At 35.3% G+C, this 23864-nt stretch overlaps 1 protein-coding gene across 1 annotated transcript; it reads right to left on the reverse strand.

The window, feature by feature from the left end:
* Positions 1-3225: 3225 nt before the first annotated feature.
* LOC114188312 (uncharacterized membrane protein At3g27390) lies at positions 3226-16783 on the reverse strand. The gene is made up of 11 exons (XM_028076910.1): positions 16627-16783; positions 16397-16505; positions 16102-16300; positions 15806-15942; positions 15426-15714; positions 15244-15350; positions 15168-15171; positions 15036-15128; positions 14772-14967; positions 4946-5186; positions 3226-3701 (listed from the first exon to the last, which is right to left on the reverse strand). The coding sequence occupies exons 1-11, from the start codon at positions 16715-16717 to the stop codon at positions 3512-3514; spliced, it is 1656 nt and encodes a 551-aa protein (XP_027932711.1). The 5' UTR covers positions 16718-16783; the 3' UTR covers positions 3226-3511.
* Between the last annotated feature and the right edge of the window lie 7081 nt (positions 16784-23864).

Below are 23864 nucleotides of genomic sequence, written 5' to 3' on the forward strand. Positions count from 1 at the left end.
TGGACACTGGTTTTCTCGCCCAAGCGAGCATGTCTCACCTAGGCGAGACTAACAAAGGCTCGCCTAAGATTTTCTACTCAAATTGTCGCTCAGGCGAGAAGTCTTCATTTTGAGCGAGGTGTAATCTCGCTCAAGCGAGGAGGTCTTGCCTGAGCGAGAAATTTCAGAAGCCACTATTCCACTGCTCGAGCTCTCACCTAGGCGAGAAGGGCTCGCTTGAGCGAGAGGAACTCTCTCGCCTGAGCAAGGTCTTCTAGCCTGAGTGAGACTGAGGTAGGTTTTGTGCTCTAGTTCCGATTGGTTCTCTGATATGGTTACTTGCTCGCCTGATTGAGTGTTTTATTGTAAAAGCTTGATGTATGATGCCATGTATATTTTATGAGATTAAATGGGAATGATATGTTGCTATGTTGAGTATGATTTGGAAAGCATGAATTTATCGGTTAGTTGGTTGAATATTTGCATGAGACTTGTATGCATGATAAATATATGTTGGTTGGTAAGATATGGTTATGGTATGGGTTAGGACGTAATTCCATGAACCTCCTGGTGAGAGTTCATGGTGGTGCCTCACCCAATGTGCGTGGTAGAGTGAAACCCATTGGCAATGGCTCTACAGAGCATTAGAGGCCACCACAAGTGCAAGCGTCCAGTGAATCCGACTGATTATATGTATCCAGATAATTGAGTCTTAGAGTCTTTCATTGTCTACTATTACATGTTTGGTTGGATTATGTATTCTTAGCTGTTAAACTGTATGCTCAAATGTATGATAAACCTTTTTACGCTAGCTTACCCTTTATGTTTGTTTGTATGTTTTGTGGGTGGTTTTCTCCTTTTGTGATGATCATCAATTTATTGATGTGAGCAGATATGGGAACCCCTAGTGGTCACTAGGGTGATGGAAATTCTACAATATAGACAGGCTTGGGTTGGATCTCTTTCCTTGAAGTAACCTTTGTAGGCATTATGGCCTATGTAATATCTTGCTCTAGAGGAGCAAGCTTTTGATCAACTGTCAAACTATTTCTTTTGGTCTTGTTGTTGGCATCGTGGTGTGCCTTAGTCTTCTTTTCTAGTACATTTAGGATAACTGTAATGGTTTAAACATGTGTACCTTTTTGGTACTGCTCTTTTATATTATATTTTGTGTGATGTTTCGTTTATAGATTTATTCTCTATTAAATAGGACGTGACATTGGTTATTATTTTCTTTCATGTCTGTTATATTCTTTTCAATAGAAATTAGATTTTCGTTTAAATCATATTTAAAAAATATCTACTTAGTTATTAATTTAATTGACAAGTCTCACTTAATTAATTACAGATTCCCAAATTTGATATCAATTATATTTTTTGTGCTAGCAAAATATATAATAGTACTCTACTTAAAGAAAATATATCAATAAAATTAAACTCTTTAATTTAATTAACAATATTTTCTTGTCCAACAAAGATCAGAACACTCATTAGTGTGTGACCCTGTAGGTTCATCACTATACTTGTAATAAATTAACTAATTACTTTATTAATCAAAGTTGGTGCCTAATAAGACTCCTTAACAACCAGATAGTATGAAGTATCTTTTACTTTAGTTCCACTAGAAGATTAATATAATATTTCCTTCCATCTTTACAACTCTAAGTTAATTCTAAAATATGGTATAACTATCAAATTCTAATAAGTTAACACATAATGAATGACTTAAGAAACTTCTTTCTTCTTTCATTCATAATACTCTCATTACCAAGAATTAATGGATTTTTTCTTGATTAATCATTACTTTCACAAGAATTTAGTAATACCCAATAATCATTCAACTAAAAAGAATTAGATGTCTAAGATCAAACTATGATAAATAACTTAATTTCCATGATAATCTCAAGTCTAAGAAAATTATATATTTCTTCAAAAGAATTTTCCAAATTCAAGTGTAATATTAACCATTAAGCATTTCTCCTTTAAGATCATTTCAATGGTCAGAATCCTATATGTACCATTTATATGTATAATTTAAAAAATGAGATCTTTTAATTTTTATCCAATAAAGACCATTACAATACATATTTGATCTATCGGATTAATGATGTCATATACTCAATAATCCTATGACAAGAACAATTTAAATTAAAATTATATACAACTTATTTTTCATTATTACAATCTATAGATCAATAACAAATCCTTAATTTTGATCAAGGACATTATCATATAAATCCAATAAATATGACAATGAAATAAATAATAATTAACATAATTTTATTATTACAAACATGACAAATTTGATCTAAGACATACCTTAAATCCAACAATATATATATATATATATATATATATATATATATATATATATATATATATATAAACATATTAAAATAATTAAAAATAAAAAAATGTTGACAAACATTAAAAATTCACTCTGTTGCGGGTATACGAACTGAGCGCCTATCTAAAACACTCGCTTGACTCTTCCTTTTTCTCTGTTGTCGTTCGGTTCTTCTTCTCCCTTCTTGTTTGGTGTTCTTTCTTTCTCCTGTTCGGTTGTCTAGGCGATCGGAGTACCTTCAATTAGGCTCTGATGCTTAAGTCAGTTCAAGTCCGTTCGGGATTAGCAATTAATGTTGTAATAAATGCGAAGTAAAAGTCCTTACCAACTTACCTTGGGTTCTATTTATAGATTTTTATATGGGCACATGATTAAGGTTTATTTAACTAAGGTCCAATTGCTTTTTAAACTTGATTAGTGACTTGTTTTATTTTAACTACATATTTTATCTTTACATCCGTCGTTCGACCGATGTTGCTGAGCGTGTGTACTCCGACCAATCGTGTCTTTGCGCCTAAATATTCGGATGAGAATGGCAAATCATGACCGATGTTGTCGATGCTCGCATAAAAAAGAATCTCAATGTTGGCCGAAGGACGCTTATCCTTGGGTCTTCCGCCCAACATGCTTTTTTAATCACTCCAGAGAAATTGCCACATCAACTAATCACGACTTCAAACCCGAATTGTTGGATTGTTCGCCTGTAGCGGGCGGCCTTCGACCACTTATCCTTGGATTGTTCGATTAAGGTGGTTGATCGACACTATAGTACACACTCCTTTTTAATTACAAAAAGAAATTCAAAATAATTTTTTTCTTAAAATTAAATTTTCTAATACTTTTTATCCAAATACAAATCACATAATTTTAAAATCAATTTGATTGTATAAAATCTCCGTCCTCTAATATTGCACATCGAAACCAAACACACCAAGTTATAATAAAAGTTAACCTTTCTAATCCAAGGAAAAGCATGTAGCTTTGCACCTTTGGCTTTGATGATCTTGTGCACTTCTTTCCTTTGGAAGAAAAATACACATAAACGGCCACAAAAGGAAATAAAATTAACAAAAAGAAGAAAGATTCCATATTCCTTCTCAGTTAAGAAGAAGCTTTGATCTTCAAATATAAGTGTGGTGAGCATACTAATATAGACATCCATCTTCATATATGGATGTGAGGTGTTCAACATCTATTGCTGGCTTCATCAACATCATCTTCTTTGCTTTTCTCGCTATGTTTTGAAATTACAGTGCCTCCAATATGGATAGCTGAAGCAGCCTGCAACGCTTCTACGCACAAAACCTTCATTAAATTCCTGAATCGTCTTTTAAAAGTAGGTATTCTGGACATGGAAGCCACAATCCCTTGCAACCTGACAAATGAAATGTATTGAGAGAGAAACGCTCAAGTTTATATTAGGGAACATTGTGATAAAATGTATGTTAATACTAGAGTGGCTTGCTCTTTTTGTTCGGAATTCAAATATGAATCTAAGTTTTTTGTTCGGAATTCAAATATGAATCTAAGTTCAAGTTCCACGTGAAGTAAAAAGAAAAGAAAGTTAAATACCATATTTATAAACACATTGTCTTAAGTTTTGAATTAGTTGACAATCATTTTAGGTAGAGTCATGTCTCTTTAGTGTCGTATTTTCTCATGAATCCTTCCTCAAAAAATCCATTAGTAGTGTCAATTTCTTGTTTCAAGGAGGAAATACCAATATGAAAGGATTCACACTTGAAGAGGTGATTGTTTTCGTGGGAACCCTCCCTCGAAATACCCATCACTTTTTACTTGTATCATTTCTCTTTTCACTACACTTGACTTTCTTGAGTTTTGGGAGAGTCAGATATAGATGGGGAGGAATACCAGAATTTTAAAGGGTTAATTTATGGAGTGCCCAATTTGAAGGAAAAATTTATTGGAACTCAACAAAAGTTATTGAGTATCATTTAAGCATACATTAAGAAATTAGTGTAATTTTCCGTTTCTATCTATTATACTTATCATGGTTGATTACGGTAAAAACATCATCTGTTAATATTGCTCTGGGTTCCTCAGTAAACTAGTAGAAAATGGAACTACATAAACTTCGAAGGGTAACCTTTACCCATTTTCCTTCTTTTTCTGTTAATCCATTTAAAAGAAGAGTTCATACGTAGTAATGCTTGCATGCACAGTGCCTCTAGACACAAGCAATCAAAAGCTTAGGATGAATTAGAGTAGTTATGCAGTTTGCTAAAATATTTTTCTTCTTAATTTTTTCTCATATAAGTGTTTATTGACAAATATATCCAAACAGGTCCAAAATTATTTTAACATTATTTAGAGCTTTTGATTGGTTCTGTCTATACTGTACTCACACAAGAATTGGTTTCACACACAGTTAATTTGAGCAATCACATTCACATAAGCTGTGTTGTTGAAAAAGTTGGGATCTAAAAAGAACAAGTACTACTTCCTCTTAAGGGTAAAGCTACATGAGCTCTCTTTAGAAGTTCTTTTGAAAGCTTTTGTACTGAAAAAGAAAAAACTATATTTTTGGTAAAAAAGCTGATAAAAAGTCTTGATGTTTGTATCCAAAAAAGCATGTAATACTATTTTCCAAACATGTACCTTCTAATCACGGCTTGCAATTGTGCTCTCCTAACAGTGTCATCAGATGGGAAGTCGGTGCTATCCCACTCCTCCGGCAATTCATTTTTGCATCTTATTACCAGTTCCTTCAAGCAAGTTTCTTCTGCTTCTTCCAACTCCAGGTTCTTTAGCTGCTCTTTCATGATTAATAAAGGTTCAATAAACCACTCAAACACGCTATCCTTTGGTCCATTCGTTCTTGTCAACACTACATCCTCGGCTGCAGAAGCATGAATATACTTATGTTTTGCAATGGAATAGAGGCTATTTTTATGTAAATAATAGGAAGTGATTATGTTGACAATGATTTATGATTTTTTTTCTTAGTGATAGGCAACCAGAATTACAAAAAATACAATCTTGCATGCTTATTATGAACAAAATTGCTCTACCAAAGTAGTAGGAACAGGCAACAACAATGTACAACAGAACCAAGGTCTTACGGGAGGTCCTTTCTTTCCTAACCCACTTTCCTCCAAACAATCTAAAAACTAAGAAAAACAACCTAATCACAGACTACATATATAATAGTCTCTGTTAGGCCTGTTACAACAAGAGGTTATAACTACCTCCTTATTTTTTCTCCTAGTATAATCTCTACCGCTGAACCTATCAATACCCCATCAAAGAAGTTTTACCTAGTCCTAAAGTTGAAAATATGGAAACTTTGTGTTGATAGCAGTAGCAGACGCCCAACTATTCACAACCTTAGGAAGTTGTTGCCATTTGAGCAAAACATCCAATTCACTGGTTGCACTTCAAGTGTGTATCAAGCAACTTTTTGGGAGTTACTTCCAACATATATTCTTCAGACAACATCGGGGGCAAAGGCTGAGGTGACTGCACAACTTTTACTGTTGGTTTAAGCAAGGAAACATGGAAGACTGGCTGAATGCGGTTGTGTATGATAGGAGCAACTTATAAGCAACTTGGCCAATACGTTCCACAACCTGATAAGGTCCATAATAGCGAGGACTTAATTTTTCATTAGGTTTTCTTGCTAAAGATTTGAACCTATATGGTTGAATCTTTAGAAAAACCCAATCTCCCTCATGATAAACCACATCTCTCCTGTGTTTGTTGGCTTGAAGCCTATTTTGTTTTTGTGATTTGCACAGATTATCTTTGGACGCTTTTAAGACCTCATCCCTTGCTTCTTGCATCTAATTTACACTTTCCACCTTAGATGGAATGGTTGTGCCTTTCAAAATGGGATAAAGATAGTTTAACCCACCTTTTTTAACCCACTTTTAATCCATTCCTTCAATCACCATTAGATCATTTATTTTGATTCTTTGTGATAATCTAATGGTGATTGAAGTAGTGGGTTAAAAGTGGGTCAAAAAAAGTGGATTAAAATATCATTGTCCTTCAAAATGAGCGGTAGATCACATCCGTATAAAGCCTTGAATGGTGTCATCTGAGAATAGGCGTTGTAGTTGGTGGTATAAAGCCTTGAATGGTGTCATCTGAGAATAGGCGTTGTAGTTGGTGTTAAACCAAAACTAAGCCCAAGGTAACCAAGTGGGCCATGGCTTAGGTTGAGTGTTTGTCATGCATCTTAAATACGTTTCAAGACATTGCTTCACCACTTCAGTCTGGTTGTCCGATTGTGGGTGATAGGCAGTGCTATACTTCAATCTATCCCTGCTTGTTTAAAAATTTCTTTCCAAAATTGGCTGAGAAATAATTGATCTCGATCTGAAACTACAGAAGAAGGAAACCCATGTAATCTCACCACTTCATTCACAAAGATTTGAGCCACCTCCTGTGCTGAGTATGGATGAGATAAAGCAAAAAAAACGAGCATACTTGGTAAATCTGTCTACAACTACAAAAATAGTGTCTTTTTCTTTTGCTTTGGGTAGTTCGCCTACAAAATTCATAGAGATGTCATACCATACTTGTGTTGGAATGAGTGATGGTTGCAATAAGTCAACAGTAGCTAACGTGTTAGCTTTGTTTCATTGACAACCTTACATTGCATCACGTAATCTTTATATCTTTTCTCATTCTTTCCCAGTATAAAACTCCAACAACTCTTTTGAGAGTGCGAAAATAGCTACTATGACCTCTCATAGGTGACTCATGAAGATCCTTATGAATAACTGGAATCCTGGAGTAATGTTTAGGCAACATTAATTTACCTTGATAATACAGCCTCCCTTTTCCGAACTTATAATGTGTATGGGCATTAGGATCTACGAACAAATCTTCAATGATAACACTCAATTTTATTGTCTTTCCGCACCTTTAATTCCCAATCCTCCCATTCTTCTGGTTGCAAAACTGAGATGTTGCTAAAATAAGCGTGTTTGGAAAGTGCATCAGCCTTTGTATTTTCTCTACCAAGTCTATATCGAATTTCAAAGTCAAATCCGATTAATTTAGAAACCCATTTAAATTATTCTTTTGTCAGAAGTTTCTGCTCTGTTAGAAATTTCAAACTTCTCTAATCTGTCACTATAATGAAATGAGCTCCCAACAAATAATGCTTCCACTTGTGCACTACATGAACCACAACCATCAATTCCTTCTCATAAACGAATTTGTTCTGGGTCCAGCCTGACTTAAAAAGGATAAAGGCCTACCTTCTTGAAGAAGAACTGAACCCAAACCCTTGCTGAAAGCATCCGTCTCAACCATGAAAGACTTGGAAAAATTTGGAATGGCCAGGGTGGGTAACCGTGAGACAACAACTTTCGAAATTTCAAAAGTTGTTTAAGCCTCCGTCTAATGAAAATCATCTTTCTTCAATAGTTGGGTTAAAGGCTTACTAATTTTTTCCATAATCTTGAAACAAATTGCCGATAATACTCAGTAAGGCCCAAAAATTCACGTAAAGAGGAGGCATCCTTTGGAATTGGCCAATTCCACATTGCTTCTACCTTCTTGGGGTGAGCAGATACCCTTGCACCAAAAATCCATGCCCTAAATGCTCAATGTAATGTTGGCCAAAGCTACACTTCTTTTTATTGACCTTCAATTGATGCTCACTCAGCTGCTCCAAAACTTGTGACAAATGTTGAAGATGCATTTGCAATGAAGGACTATATATCAATATGTCATCAAAGAACACCAAAACAAATTTCCAAAGAAAAGGTCCAAACCTCATTCATGAAGGATTGGAAAGCAGCGGGAGCATTTGTTAGTCCAAAAAACATGACCAGGAACTGATAGTCGCCTTCATGAGTGCGAAAAGAAAAGTTGTTTTCTCAATGTCCCCTCCTTCATTTGAATCTGGTGGTATCTAGATTTAAGATATAGCTTTAGAAAATATTGATTCCTCAGCCAACTCATCCAGCAGCTCATCAATCACAAGAATCAGAAATTTATTTAGGATTGTCAACTTGTTGATAGCCCTATAATCCACAAAAAATCTCCAACCCCATCTTTCTATCTCACCAAAATTATAGGGCTAGAATAAGGATTGATGCTAGGACGTATAGTTCTTGCCTTCAACATCTCACCTATCAACTTTTCAATTTCATTCTTTTGTTGATGTGAAATTAGGAATTGAAGAACCCTCTATTAGAGGAATTGGTAATCTTGTAATCTTTTTATAGGTAGCACTTCCAAATTCTGGAAAACCTACACGTACAAACCCAACACCTTGTCCACTTCTTTTGGCACTTCAACTGACCCTTCTGTTGTGCTTTCTTTTACCATATCAACGAAGAAACCTGTGCCACCTCTTTGCAAGTCGATGATTAGTCCTTTAAAGGAAGTGATAGTGGTAGAAAGAGTAGGATCTCCTACCACTGTTATTTGATTACTCCTTCCCCTATGGCTAACTTTAATTTGCCGCTATGGCTAACTTAAATTTGCTAAACTCTGCAGTTCATTGTTGGAAATATTTTAATATAATTTAAAAAATAAATGATTAAATTAAAAATTCTCCTGTTACTCAAGTTTTTATGAACTTTTAATTTTACTCAAGTTTTTATGAACTTTTAATTTTTATAGGTTAATGTTATTTATGGTTAACAGCTATATTTTTATTTCAATTTATTCATTTATCTCCCTTTTCTACCTATAAATACCACCTAAATACATGGGGAAAGACACAACAACAAAGAACAACAAACACTATAGTTCTCTCTCTCAAAAGTGTTCTTCTTTTTTTAGCTCTATTATGTATTAAAAACAATGATGTTCATAAGATTCAGAGATCCTTCGCTGCACTCGATGTTCACAAGGTTCAGAGATCCTTCGCTGCACTCGATCGATCTGACGAGTTGTATCTTGGGACAGAAACACATATGATTGTGTATTGTGTATTTGTATTGTCTTGTGCAGTGGAGCGTTTTATATCTAAGGATAGTACTATGTGTGCCTCAACCTAGGCTATTTCTTCTTCTTACCTCATTTATTTTTTATCTATTTTTTATTATTGTTTTTATAATAATTTTATTATTAATAGTATTATATCTTCGATTAATATTCTTTGATTTATATACATGTCAGTATTATTATTGCTCTAATAATTATTATTATATTATTTCATATTTTTATTATTAATAGTAATATTTCTTTAATCATTTTCTAACACACCTCACTCAAAGTGGTCAACCATTCAAGTCCCAAAAACAACATCCGGCCCCCAATATCAAAGATTAAGAATTCTTGACGATTCTTTAATCCTTGAATCTCCAACACAAAATTAGTGCATTTACCTTGACATTTTCGCCTTCTTCCATCTCCAACTTCCACCAAATAAGTAGGAATAACTACATATTTCAACCGACTTCTTCCTATTAATTCTTAGGAAAGAAAATTATGGGAAGCACCACAATCTAACATGATAATAATGTGTTCATCACCTATGCATCCCCAAACCTTCAACGATTTATTGGTGGTCAAGCTAGCCAAGGTAAACGTGGACAATTGAATAGTTTTCACACCTTCATTCCCTTCCTCCAATTCCTCCATCTCCTCTAATCGCCCATTCTTGTCTTCTACCTCTTCTTCCTTGATCAACATCACATGAAATTGCTTGTTGTGGTAGATATGATTGGACTAAACTTCTCATCACATCTAAAACACAACCCTTTTTTCATCTTGTCTTACATTTCTTCATCTGTCAATTTCTGAAAAGATTAGCCATGATTACGAGTCAAGCCTTGGTTTCTCACAGGGCAATTCGCTGCACCTCCTATCTCTTCCTTCCCTCTACCCATAGCCACTAGATTATTTCCTTCTCGTGAAAAACTCCTTGTCATCCAATTAAGTTTAGTACTTTAACTAGCCTTATGCTCCACTGGACCTTTCCCTTTAGACAAAACGCTAATTTTTTCCTCTACCATTTGAGCCTTCATTATTAATTCTGCCAAGGTTGTAGGATCATACAACTTCACCTCAACTTTAATATCATCCCTTACTCCATTCAAGAAAATCCCAATAAGATAATCTTGATTATGTTAGGTAAACTTAAATAGAATAAAGTTTATGTTATAGTCGTTGTTGGTAGTTAGTATACTAGTCGTTTATAGTCGTTTGATAGTTAATGTACTAGCCGATGGATAGTTAATGCACTAGCCGTTGGGTAGTGACGAAGAAAATAGAATGTATAAATTGGAGTTGAGGTGTTTGAAATTAGACATCGACGATGAAGCCATGAAGTGGCATTTTCGATTCGGCATCTGCATTTCAGAGGGTTGACCGAGCTAGCACAAAACTAAACTGTGCGTGGATTGCCAAACATAGAAATTAAAAAGAATTTTTGTGAAGATTGTGTACTCGGCAAGCACCAAAGAGCCACGTTTCCAAAGACCACCGGGTATCAGGTGAAGGAACAGCTCGGCTTGGTGCATACAAATGTTTGTGGATCAATTAATCTTGTATGCTTCGGTGGTAAGAGGTATTTTTTAATATTTATTGATTATTTCTCTCGGAAGACATGGGTTTACTTTTTGAAGGAGAAATATGAAGTATTTGGGGTGTTTAAGAAATTTAAAGTAATGGTTGAAAATGAAACGGGCACAACAATTAAGGTTGTTCGGTCAGATAGAGGAGGTGAATACACATAACCGAGTTCATGAGGTATTGTGAGGAGCTCGACATTAGAAGACTTTTGATAGCTCCATACTCACCACAGCAGATTCGAGTTGTTGAAAGGAAGAATCATACCATTCTTAACATGGTTCAAGCAATGTTGAAAGGTAAGAATGTGTCAAAAGAATTCTGGGCTGAAGTAGTACAATGTGCAGTATATGTGTAGACAAGTGTCCTCATGCAAAGCTCAATGGATAGACACCATATGAAAGCATGGATTGGAAAGAAACCATGTGTATCTCACTTGAAGGTATTTGGCAGTGTAGCATATGCTCATGTTCCAGCGCAACAAAGAAGCAAGCTCGAGGTCAAGAGTAAGAAACTTGTTTTTATTGAATATGATGAAAAAACAAAAGGGGTATAAATTATTTAATCCAGTAACAAACAAAGTTCTTGTGAGTCGTGATGTTGTAATAGATGAGGAGAATGAATGGAACAAGTCGACAAAAACAAATGAGAGCTTGACAATGACAAGTGGGAGCTTAGAAACAATTTTTGGAAGCTCGACAAGTGAAAGAAGAAGTCTGGCCAATGTTCTAGCAAGACAACAGGAGGTCTCTGATAAGGAAGAAGAACCATTATAGGCCAGAACTCAGCCTACAAGACATATATAATATAACTAACGAGGTACATGTTGTGTGCCTTTTGGCAGATTCTGAAGATGTTAGTTTTGAAGAAGCCATGGTGAATAAGAAATGGAAGAACGCAATGGACGAGGAGATTGCTGCTATAGAATGCAACAACACGTGGGAACTATCTATGTTAGCCACATGGAAAGCGAAGTACAGGTCAACCACACACAAAGTGAAAGTGAAGTCAGCCATGAAAAAGCAAAGAACTTGACTATTCATGAAAGGGACAAGCATAATGTGAGAAGAGTTATTGCACATGGGAAGTCGGGATGAAGAATAAAGGAACAAAGATGGAGAATAAAAGAAGTATTTAAGTTTATGAGGGAGTTTTGTTTGGTAAACTTAAATAGAAGGTTAAATTATTGCTTTAGTCCTCTAATTTGTTAGCTATTTTCAAAATGGTCCTTCATTCTGGTCTTTACCCACCTCGTTTTGTGTGTCAGGCTAGACCTGCAAGACACCACTCTTAGGTTGTACCTATGATTCACCTAGATTCTAAACCTCAACCTCAACACTTTCAGGTTGGACCTGTTCTGCACCATTAAATTGCACCTGTTCTAACACTTCAGCCTCACAGTGCACATAAGCCTCATTTGCTAACACTTCTGCCTCACACTACACCTCAACCTCACTACTTTCGGGTTGGACCTGTTTTGCACCATTACAATGCACCTGTTTAACTCTTCTGCCTAACACTACACCTCAACCTCATTTCTTAACACATTTTCCTCATTCTTCACCTCAACCTCATTTCCTAACTCCTCTACAGCTTTAACCTTAGTGTCATTCTCCACACCAGTATTTTCTTTACCATTATCCTTAACTGGATAATATTCCAACATATGTACCTCCTCTACTACACAAACTGAGTGAATGACATACATATGGACTTCAGCACATTGCTTCGTGATTTGGACCATATGCGGTGCACCAACATCATCAACGAAATGCCGCAACCTTTCCTCCAACACTGGACAACCTCCTACTAAATAGCATAGGTCCTTCACATTAATATAACCCATTTCTCTAAATATAGATAGCACCTCGAAATAAGACCATCTGTCTCAGTCACACGATAATTAGCTTCTTTGGCCATCAACATACTTAATTCCCTCCTCATTCACGAAATGTCCTTCGTGGTGAATAACCACTTCAAACTTGTCATCTTCCATCACAAATAGTGAGTACTGCTTGTAAACCTGTGAAATTTCCACATACCCACAACAATATACTTTTATTACAACCAATACTACCGACAAACCGACAAGATACACTAACCCCATTAAAGGGGGACCACAAACTACACACTAATGTGAAAATGGTGGGACAACATAGAAGCATCGAAAAAACTAAACTTATATTAAAATGAAAACGACACTCAAGCGTCTGAATCAAAAACCTATACCCAAAACCCCCCAATTTCAGTAATTAAACACAAAATCCATAAAACCCCAAAACGCAAATCTATAAAATTGGAAGCAAAACTCACCTAGAATGCTCGACAACTTCGATTACAGACGACAACCACACGAACGAAATGCGTGTGCTGCTCCCAATTAATCACACCAACACAATGCCTCGACAAGTTTTTCTCCACCTGATCCCAATTCCACCATCAGTAACCCTAATTCGATTAAAGCAATTCATCTTCCACATAAGCGTAGTGTTACGAGCCACGTAATTCAAAGTGAGACAGAGTTAAAGAGCCATGTCACTGTTCCGTTATTGATTTTAACGTTAACTTTGAGGACTAAATTGAGTCACTTTTGAAAACATGAGGACTAAATTGAGACACTGAATAATTGAAGGACCATTTTGAAAATAGCTAACAAATTAGAGGGCTAAAACAATAATTTAACCTAAATAGAATAAAGTTTATGTTATAACCATTCTTGGTAATTAGTATACTAGTCGTTTATAACCATTTGGTAGTTATTGTACTAGCCATTTGATAGTTAATGCACTAGCCATTAGGTAGTTAATGTACTAGTTGTTTATAGCTGTTAGGAGGAACAAATGAAAATTGTAAGCCTATAAATTGTATTGTTGATAACATGAATAGAACAACAAAAAGTGAATAAGTTTTTCCTCCAAGAACCTCTTTCTCCTAACATATTAATGCCCTGTATTAACCTCTCATATTGCACGAATTGCTCAGTATATTCTTCCACCGAACCTGTCTGAGTTAACGAAATAAGCACCTCAAAAGGCCGCAACATAATGGGTTGGAAAACGACGCACCATAACCATTTTAAAAGATTCCCACTTAGGATTTGGATTGCAAGATTCCCACCATTGGAAACAAATTAAAGCATTCCCCTCCAATGTGATCATCACAACATGCATTCTTTCCATTTCATTGACTTGTAGCAGGCCAAAATACCGTTCCAACCTGTTTGTCCACCCAAACGCGTCAGCCCTAACAAAAATTAGAATATCCAACTTTCGCCACCATGATCCATCCTTTGGCTACCATTCTTGATCTTGTGCAGCAGATTTTTCTCCACGACCCCCGTAACCCCACTAATCATATTCTCCAAGCGTTGCATCCCATCATGTTGCTCATTCTCTGCTCTATCTCTGTCACGCATAGATTCTTGATACATGCGTTCCAACGCCTCTAATCTTGCTTCCATTGTGGTGTGAACCATAAGCTTCCGACACCGCTACCACATGGACCAAGAAAGTAGCTCTGAATACAAGTTGATAGGCAACCAGAATTACAGAAAATACAAGACAGTTCTGGTATGTTTATTATGAACAAAACTGCTCTACCAATGTAGTAGGAACAGGCATCAACAATGTACAACAAAACCAAGGTCTTTCGGGAGGACCTTTCTCTCCTAAACCCCTTTCCTCCAAACAATCCAAAAACTAAGAAAAACAACCTAATCACAGACTACATATATAATAGTCTCTGTTAGGCTTGCTACAAGAACATGTGGTTATAACAACCTCCTTATTTATTTCTCCTAGTATAAACTTTACCGTTGAATCTATCACTTAGTAATGTTCATGAAGTATGCTTTTAATTCTAAAGATGTATCTTACACATGTTGTATAAGACATGTCATATATATGCATAACAAAACAGAGGAGAGAGTGAGTAAGGGCAGTACAGATAAGCAATCCATCTGAGTTGGATTTTGCAGAAGTTAGAAGACATTGCAGGATAGACCAAGCTGGTAACTTGATGCTTAACTTTTTGCAATTGCCTTTCAAAATGAATTCCTCAACTTCCCCAACGCTTACGAGAGAATCACGTAGGAGTATCCTACCATTCACCTCACAAGACTTGAACAGCCAGTCCCATACCTGAAAAAGAAAAAATTACGTTCAAGGTACCGAAACTCATTCATGTTGTGTTACCATGGAAGAATCACCTGCACTGGTCTATATTGCTGAATTCTCCATTTCAGAGTTCTGGATTGTTGCAAGGTGTGTTTTGAATTTGTGAACCTTTTCCAGGGTTTTTCCTCTCAACAGCATGACTCTTGTTTCTTCGGTATATTGGCCTGGCTGTCACAAGGACTAATCAGAATCAGTGATAATGGTCATTGTGAAGTACATTGAAGAAAAAAATTGATGCACCTGGGCAAGCAGGACCCCTCTCTCAAGTAGAGCAAATCGTTTACATATTCATCAAATAGTGAAACCACAGACACAATGTAGGCGAACCCCATCTTCACCGAGTTTTCCTGAAAGTAAACAAAATCTTCACTGAATGAAATGCTCAGAGAAGTTAGAGCATGATGCTCCTACTGAATACTGACCTGATGGACAACAACTCCACTGTATAGGGCTAGAAAAGGGCTGCAAAGGGTTGCTGCTAATACAGCCACAACAACAGCCAAAGGCCAGAGGAAGATTGCAAAGGCAGCAAATGGGACACATTCAGTTTCTAGGAATGGTCCCTTTCTACCAATCAAATCTTCTGATAGTCTCTTCCACCCTCTCAACAGCATATATGGGCTCTTCCACACAGCAATTGAGGTTATTAAAGCTGTGTCGAGTGGCACCCCAACCATGATCACCAACAAGCAACATGGCAATATTGACATTCTAGCAAGAAAACAACTTAATTTCTGCAACTTATTTTCTCAACAAGCCTCCCATTTCATATCACACAAGTTATTGGAGGAGAGAAACTCACCGGACATCTAACGGCTTTTCTTCAGGGGGTAGCTTTTCTCTTAGTTCATCCATATATGAAAAATAGGAGTGGAAGCACAAGTCTCTCACATCTTCAACCACTGTGCAGCTTCTTTCAATTGTTGACCAACAACCATCCTGGTATCAGAATTAAGTAGCTCGTTAGAAACTACACACCATACTTACCTTTCAAACTAAACAAAATCAACTACATCACATAAAGCATAAAATACCATATGAATGATATATGGTAGTCTCTTAGAATGGACCATGTCCAAAACAGAAATTCTCACTTACACTGAAGCAATGATAAATTTTTTTACTAACATTCTCTCCCTTCCCCACAGCCTGAAAAGTTGCAAGAAGTGGAGAAAAAAAACCATATCCAATTCCACCTAAAAGGCTTCCAACAATACCCACTGTTGGCCAAAGTAACAGAGGAACTGGCAAACACATGAGCACTACAACCTTGAAGACCAGTCCAAACCTATTTGTCCTGTTGTGAAAGGTCAAGGATTTCAAAATGGTGAAAAGAAATTGCAGAGAAAGATCAATAGAAGAACACGTTGCAATTTGGAAAGAAAAATACAACCTTGCCACACAGTAATATGTCCAAAATACATGTGCAGTCCAAAGTCCAATGATAACAGCTGAATTTCCAGTGCCAATAATGGCAAATGCAATTACACCTATCACTGCACCTGCCAGAAAGGAACCACCACCTTGTCATCATGAATGTAACAAGTAACTTTATTTATCAAAATATATTAAAAAAATGGACAAAATTAAAATACAGAACGAAAGAGGAAAAGGTAAATGAACCTTTTATGATGCCAAGGATAAAGAGCAAGAAGAAGAATGGAAGGAAAGAAACAAAGCTCCAAAGCTTGCTCAGTATATCTGCAGCTGCCATGTCTTAGAAACCAACAAGTGAAAGAAAACTAAGAGAAACCAAAAATTTTTTGTCACCGTCCAAAATGTTCTAGCTCCACTCATGCATTAATTCATGGTACTATTATTATTTATTTATGAGATAAAAATAAAGAATTTTCATTTGGTTCTATTTTCTCATACATTTACCTTTGAAAACTTATATAAAATTAAATAAAATCATTGTGAATGGATTTTAATCTTCATAACTTAGTATGTGCATAGTTTTAGTTTTTTCTAATTTTAATTGTTTACATTATATATTTTTAATGGTAAAGAAAACAATGTATAAAAATCCGTGTATATAATATATTTTACTTTTACAAATCCATACAAATTAGTTATGTACATTAAAATTTAATTTAAAGAGTTTAGATTTTATAATATACAAATATAAATGTTGTTACATTACAAATTGGTAAAAAAAAATGATTTCAAATGATTTTAAAATGAAATATTTAAGATTGATATGTGATTCATACAAAAAAAAATGCATTTTATATAAATTCTAACTAAAGTATACTTATATACAATCAAATGATGTAGCGTACGATAAAATTAGTAATGTTTACAATAATAACTTGGGAAATTATATTAAGATGATTTTTAAATAATTTATAATGTAAAACTTTTTATCTTAGAAATTATATTAAGGAAAAGTGAACAATATATTATAGATTATGAAGATGACTAATACAACATTGTTAAAAGAAGGAGAAATAGATAAATAAGAAATGTGATAGAAAAAGTAATAAAAAAAAGTGTTAGATTTATTATAAAAGTAATGCACCTCTTTTGTTTTTCAAGGAGCTATGAATGATAAAAGACTTATTAAAAGTGATGATGTTGAATTGGCGAGGTGGCATGTGAGAGTGAATCGTGGCATGTGGGAGTGAATCGTGGCAGCAGTTTGAGAAAGCAACGTAAAACAATGTAAGTAGCAAGTCTTCTGTTCATCATCCATTACCACCCACAACTTGGAAAAAAAAAGTTCTTTCCACAATTTCAAGTTAGGAATATATTTAACTCAATTATTTTAACATAGGCACTTAAAAACAATTCAGAAATTAATAGTTAATTTTTTCATTTCTCTCAATTTTTTTTCTCCAATTTCAAATATGTTTCGATACGTAGGGTCGATCGGCCTCTTTTCAAGTGTTGGTCGTACATTGTTCCTCATTAAGCTTGTCTCTTATCCATCAATGCTAATTGAGTGAGTACGTGCCAAAGGTCTGATGCCAAAGTTAGTTCGGTTCGAATTCAAGGGTAAATGTGCAATTAATGCGTAACCTCTATCTTATGTTCAATCTCTATTTATAATTGAGTTTTCTATTATAGACAATCTAATTACAGTTCAAACTTCACTGATTTTCTCCGATTAACTATTTCACCTTGACCAATTGATCTTTTTGGTAAGAAATGCCACGTTGGTCAATCGATCAATATACTAGGAGTAAAATATGTTATATTGATCGAAAGGTTGACCCTCTAACCTACTAATTGACCGGACATACTGTACAAAATATAGAAGAGAGAAATTTTTGTATACACCTTTTTGTTTCTTTTACCAAAATAACTTAATCCCTTTTAAAAACAAAGAAAGATTCATAGTTTGCATACATATATGACTTTCTTTATGACTGTTGTTCTACAAGACCGGTTAGACATTTCTAATTCCTTGATGTTTTAGTCTTCAGGTCACTCCAATATTCATAACAGATATGTATCTAATGTCATTTTATATGAAATAGGAAAAAGAAAAAAAAGTATAAAATACTTAAATTATAAATCTGGGCCTCCTCACTCAATTGTTGATGGTATGATGTGCACGTCTCTCCTTGGCTTTGTAAGATCTTTAAGGCCTCTAGGATTTTCCCCATTTGCCCTTTTTACTCCTCAACATCAGCTTTCACCACTTCTTGAGCTTCTCCTTGTTCTCCATGATTTTTCAATTGACTCGTGCCCTCTAAGGTTTCTAGGAGGTTTTGTCGTACTATTATTTTTGCTGAATTTTATTAAATGAATAAATTAGGAAAATGAAAAGACTAATGAAATGACAACGTAATGCAAATACTCTAATTAGAAACTATAAAGTTGTGAAAACATTATCAAAAGTATAAATTGGAAATTAACACAAAATAGAGTCCACAAGGTAGTCCACAAAATAAACGTCCACACTATTTATAAGTTCAGGACACGTGAAGCAAAGGAAGTTATGATCAACTATCTTGAGCTCTAGCCATCACATTCTTCATTTCTCCTACCAACTCCTGGCAGTGATTGTGGAAGGCTTTAATCTCCCCAGGAGGATTAAAGACTAGCATTGCAAATTTAGCATCAGCTAATAACTTGGGGACATTTTCCATAACTGCATTAGTAAGGGAAGCTAGTTGTGAGAAACATCTCTTCCAATGCTCTATATCTTGTCCTTTTTCAATTGTATATTCTTTCATCTGAACCATCAATTTTTGGTGCCTTTTTTATGATTTTGCATGATTCCAACATTGCTTCTCTAGTTTTGTCATTGATTCTCTCACCTATTGATTAGTGTCATCAAGTGTTATCTGTACGTTATGCAACTTCTTCAATGCTTCTTCTTTTTCTCTCTTGAGTTCATTAGACATTTGCTTTCAAACACGCTCTGCTGGCTCAAATATACCACACTCTAAGGCTTTAAACCTCGGCTCAGTGTGGGCTACAGCTAGGTCTTGCTTTTGCTTTCTAAGAAACTCTTCATATTCTCCCGTGCTTTCCAGTCTAATCTGTTTCATGTCTGTATATTCTTGTTGCAGATTCTCAAGGTCGTTAGTCAAACTGATATTCTCTTGTTTCACCCTCTCCATATATGCTCTAAAAAGTTCCACCTTTTCGATTTCACTATCTGGTGGTGGCTTTTCGGTACTCGGACACGCAAAAATTCTCTTGAATGGCAATTTAATTTCCTGAACTCTCTCTATAACCCATTTGTGGTAAGAGACTCTTTCATCTATGTTGCATGGTCTTAGATCCCTCTTGGCACGAACCATTCTCTTCCAAGCATTTCTGATCTAACGAAGAACTTCAGCATGGAACCCTTCTTAATTATTTCCGCCAGTGTCAGGACAGGAGTGTATCATCAAAGGTAGTTGTATGGAGTTTTTCCTTCTAGAGGTAAGTCCAAGATTTGCTCAAATTCTTCCACTGTTGGTACTAATTGAAAGTCTTGAAAAGTGAAACATCTTAAAGGTAGGTTCATATCCCCTTCTAAAATATCCTTCTAGGTTGTCGTCATTTTGTTGATCAATTCTCTCAAGCCATTCACATTTCCTTCCTTTACTTTGATAGGTATTCTTTTCTTCAAAGTGTTTGAACTTGAATGTGTTAGTTTTAAAATGGTAATTTAAGCCAAGAAGGGGGGTGGGGAGTTAAATTGGCTTTATAAAACTTTTTTGAAAGCTTAAACCTCTTTTCAATTGAATCAAATAGACTGGAAAGTTAGGATGTAAAAGCAGCAAACCAGTACACTTCCAATCGATTAAAACATAAAACAACAGACTAATTTGTTCTTGAACTATAAAACAGTCGATTAAAAAGACAAATCAGTCGGCTAAAATACCGAAGATTTATGCGAAATACAAAGTTCGCAGATTTAACTCAAACAACAATCTTTTACATACAAGACTTTTTCCAATCAATATTTTTAACAAGAATAGAACTTCAGATTACACAAGAACGCATTAAATCACACCAAAGAATGAATTACTTGATTTTCTTGAGTTTTTAAAGAGATTCAAAGTGAGTGAGATGAGGGAAAGAGAATTGCACAATTGTTTTTATACTAGTTCAGTCAATCACAAAGCTACATCTAGTTTACCAGGACAACCTGAGCCTGGTTTCCACTATATTCAAAAGTTTTACAAATCACACACCAAGAATACACTTTTGAACAAAGAAACTCACAAGATTTTTAACTCACACAAAAATCTAAAGACCCACCCTGCAAGAATCACACTTACAGACTTGAAATCACATCAGGCAAAACAACCAGAGGCACAAGAACGTCCAAACTTGATGGTGGTTGTCCCTAGCCAACCATACATGTGTTCTTCAAGCTACTCACAAGACAAAATGCCTCCAAGATCAACCAAGATCTTCAAACCACGAGTTACAACTGTGTATTGCCGAGAGAGAGAGAGAGAAAGAGTTTTCCAGATAAGAATGACAAAGTTTCGTGCTCAAAAACTCATATTCGCACCTCTACTCTCAAAAACCCAACATATATAGTCTGATTTAAGTGAAAATAAATAATTGAATTTTTCGTATAGTCAATTGATTTCACTTGTCTTAAGTGAAATCAGTCGATTGAAAAATAATTCAACTGACTGAATGCATTCATACCAGAAACTATATACAACAAGCCTTTTAACCTGTTAAAACTCATTTTAACAGATTAAAAGAGACACACTAAGGCACACAAGACATTTAACCTATGTCATATAGCATAACAACATGATATAACAACAAAACATTACCTTTAACATGTTATTTTCATATTTAACACACTAAAACTTAATCTTCAAGTGAATCTTCATCAATCTTCATCAAACACCTATAATCTTCATGCACATGGCTTTATCAATTCTTTGCTTCAAGTTTGCTTGTGCCAACAAAATGCCCCTCAACTTCAACTCTTGTGTTAATTTCCATTTTCTTTTAGATCCAATCAAAAGTTTATAACTTCTAACATCATATCAACCATATGTAATGAGATGATATTACAAAATGCATGTTGAACATGAACAAATTAAACAACATGTCATGAAATTATGTATAAATCCATGACTTTTGAAATTGAAAAGAAAAATGAGAATTAATGTACACATCTCCCTTTGTGCCCTAACAAAGGTTCAACACTTTATTGTGTTAAGGTTAAGTACATGCGCTCGCCAGAAGGGTCTCCTACTTCCTAAGGATCAAGGTCATTAGAGCTATGGCCCACTTCACGGTATTTCCCACAACAGTTGGTAAACAACACGATGTGAAGCAAACAAACTCTAGTTGGGGTTCTCACAATGACACTTGGGAAGTACATCCATTGTGGCACTATTACACAATCCCCTTCTAATTCTAAGCTACTCAAACCCGGATACAGGGCCCACTCATGTCATGTAAATAATATAAAAGTGAGTATGTGAAGGGAGAAAAATGCACACCTAAACCCCCACTTGCAAAACAACCAGGCAAAAAAACCAAGCAGATACAAATATATTTTCTACCCGGGAGTCGATTACGTGTAGGGAAGGTATTAGCACCCTACAATGCCCGCCCAAAGGTGGTACCTTTAATTAAATTTGCAAAAGACATGTGTTTATTTTATAATATTTATTTTCCCAAAAATAAGAAAATATTGAAATAAAATTATTTTTGAGTGAAAAGGACTCGAAAAGGATTAACCTTGGTCCTACGTATTCTCATTAAAAATGAGATATTAGGGGTACATAGTTCTTTGTAAAACTATTTGGAAATGACATTTTGAAAGTGAACCCGACAAGGTCTAACCTCGCTCTTACGTATTTTCATTCATAATGAAAAATCAGGGATCACGTAGCTCTTGATAAAAAAGTTTGATTAAATTATTTAATTCTTAAAATTTGTCTTTTGACATTTTTGAAAATGAGTGTCATGCAACCCATGCGGCCGAGTTAACACCAAAAACATTTTTTATATTGTGTATTTTTGAAAACGGGGTGTCGTGCGACATGAGCGATCAATAAGACACTAAAACGTTTCTATGATTTTTATATTTTGAAAAGGAGTGTCGTGCGATGCGAGCGGTCGATTAGGTACCAAAAAAGTTTTTATAATTTTTGTATTTTAGAAAAAGAAGTGTCATGGGACGCGAGCGGTCGATTAAACACCAAAACTATTTTTATAATTTTTGTATTATAAAAAGAATAGTCATACAATGCGAACGGTCGATTAGACACTAAAAGAAAAATAAAGAAAATAATTTTAAATTTTTATTTATTCTTATTTTTATGATTTTTTGAAAACAATTTTTATTTTTATTTCAATTTAAAATACTTTTATTATTTTAGAAAATTATGTCATTGAAATGTGAGATTTAATTAAAAAAAATGGTAAAATTGGAAATAGAAATTGGAAGTGCATAAGTGAGTATGTGGGTGCAATGAGAAAAACTACACACATAGGAATGGGATGCACATAGAGAAATGTGTGGTGCATAAATAAAGGAAATTAAAACTAAATGCAAGGGGTATGACTAGGGAGGTTATTACACTAGGGAGTGAATGAAGTAAATAAAAAAAGGAACCCAATTTAAAAAGTAGGGGTGCACAAATTAAATTATGAAAGTGCGTGGAGAAAAAGATAAAATATGCCAAAACCCTAAGCCATATCAAAACGCAGCATCTAAAACTTAACCCTTAAACTTCATCTTCTTCCTTCTGCAAACGGCCACCACACAAACACCATAGATGCCTCTACTCGAGACCCATAACCAAGCCATCGGCGGTGACGTGACCAACAACAGCACTGGCCGCCATCGTCAAACCATCACCAACGGTAGCACATGCCACCACTTCACCTCTCTCAATCTCGCGCAGCGGAACTACACGACCTTCATGTTCATGTCTCCCCTGCTTGGCCAACACCGTCACCATTAGAGCCACCACCGTCGGTGCCTACCACCACAAAAACCGTCGACATCATCACAGCCATAGACTAGGGCATCCTCGTTGCCGCATTGTCGGCATCGACGCTTTCCTCTCGTTTTCCCCTCTCAAACGCATAACAGAGAGCGATACCATCAAATGAAGACGTTGTTGTCTTGTTGGGATGAAAACGACATTGTCGCGACCGCCAAGAGTGTGCACCACCACCACCACCTTATCCGTCGACGACACTCTAATTTTCCTCAAATTCCGTCTCCTTCTTTTCAACCAAGTTACTTTTAATTTTAGTTGGTTGATTAATTAATCTCGCATGATAATAGATGAGGAAATTGGCTTTTTTCACATGGATTTCATATTACAATTAACATTAACATACAAAGAACATAACAACATATCAAACTTGATGTTAATAAACCTGATTGTATTTTAAACCTGATTGTATTTCAATGTGCTTGT

The sequence above is a fragment of the Vigna unguiculata genome, chromosome 6 (genome assembly GCF_004118075.2).
Source record: "Vigna unguiculata cultivar IT97K-499-35 chromosome 6, ASM411807v1, whole genome shotgun sequence".
Taxonomy (NCBI): Eukaryota; Viridiplantae; Streptophyta; class Magnoliopsida; order Fabales; family Fabaceae; genus Vigna; species Vigna unguiculata.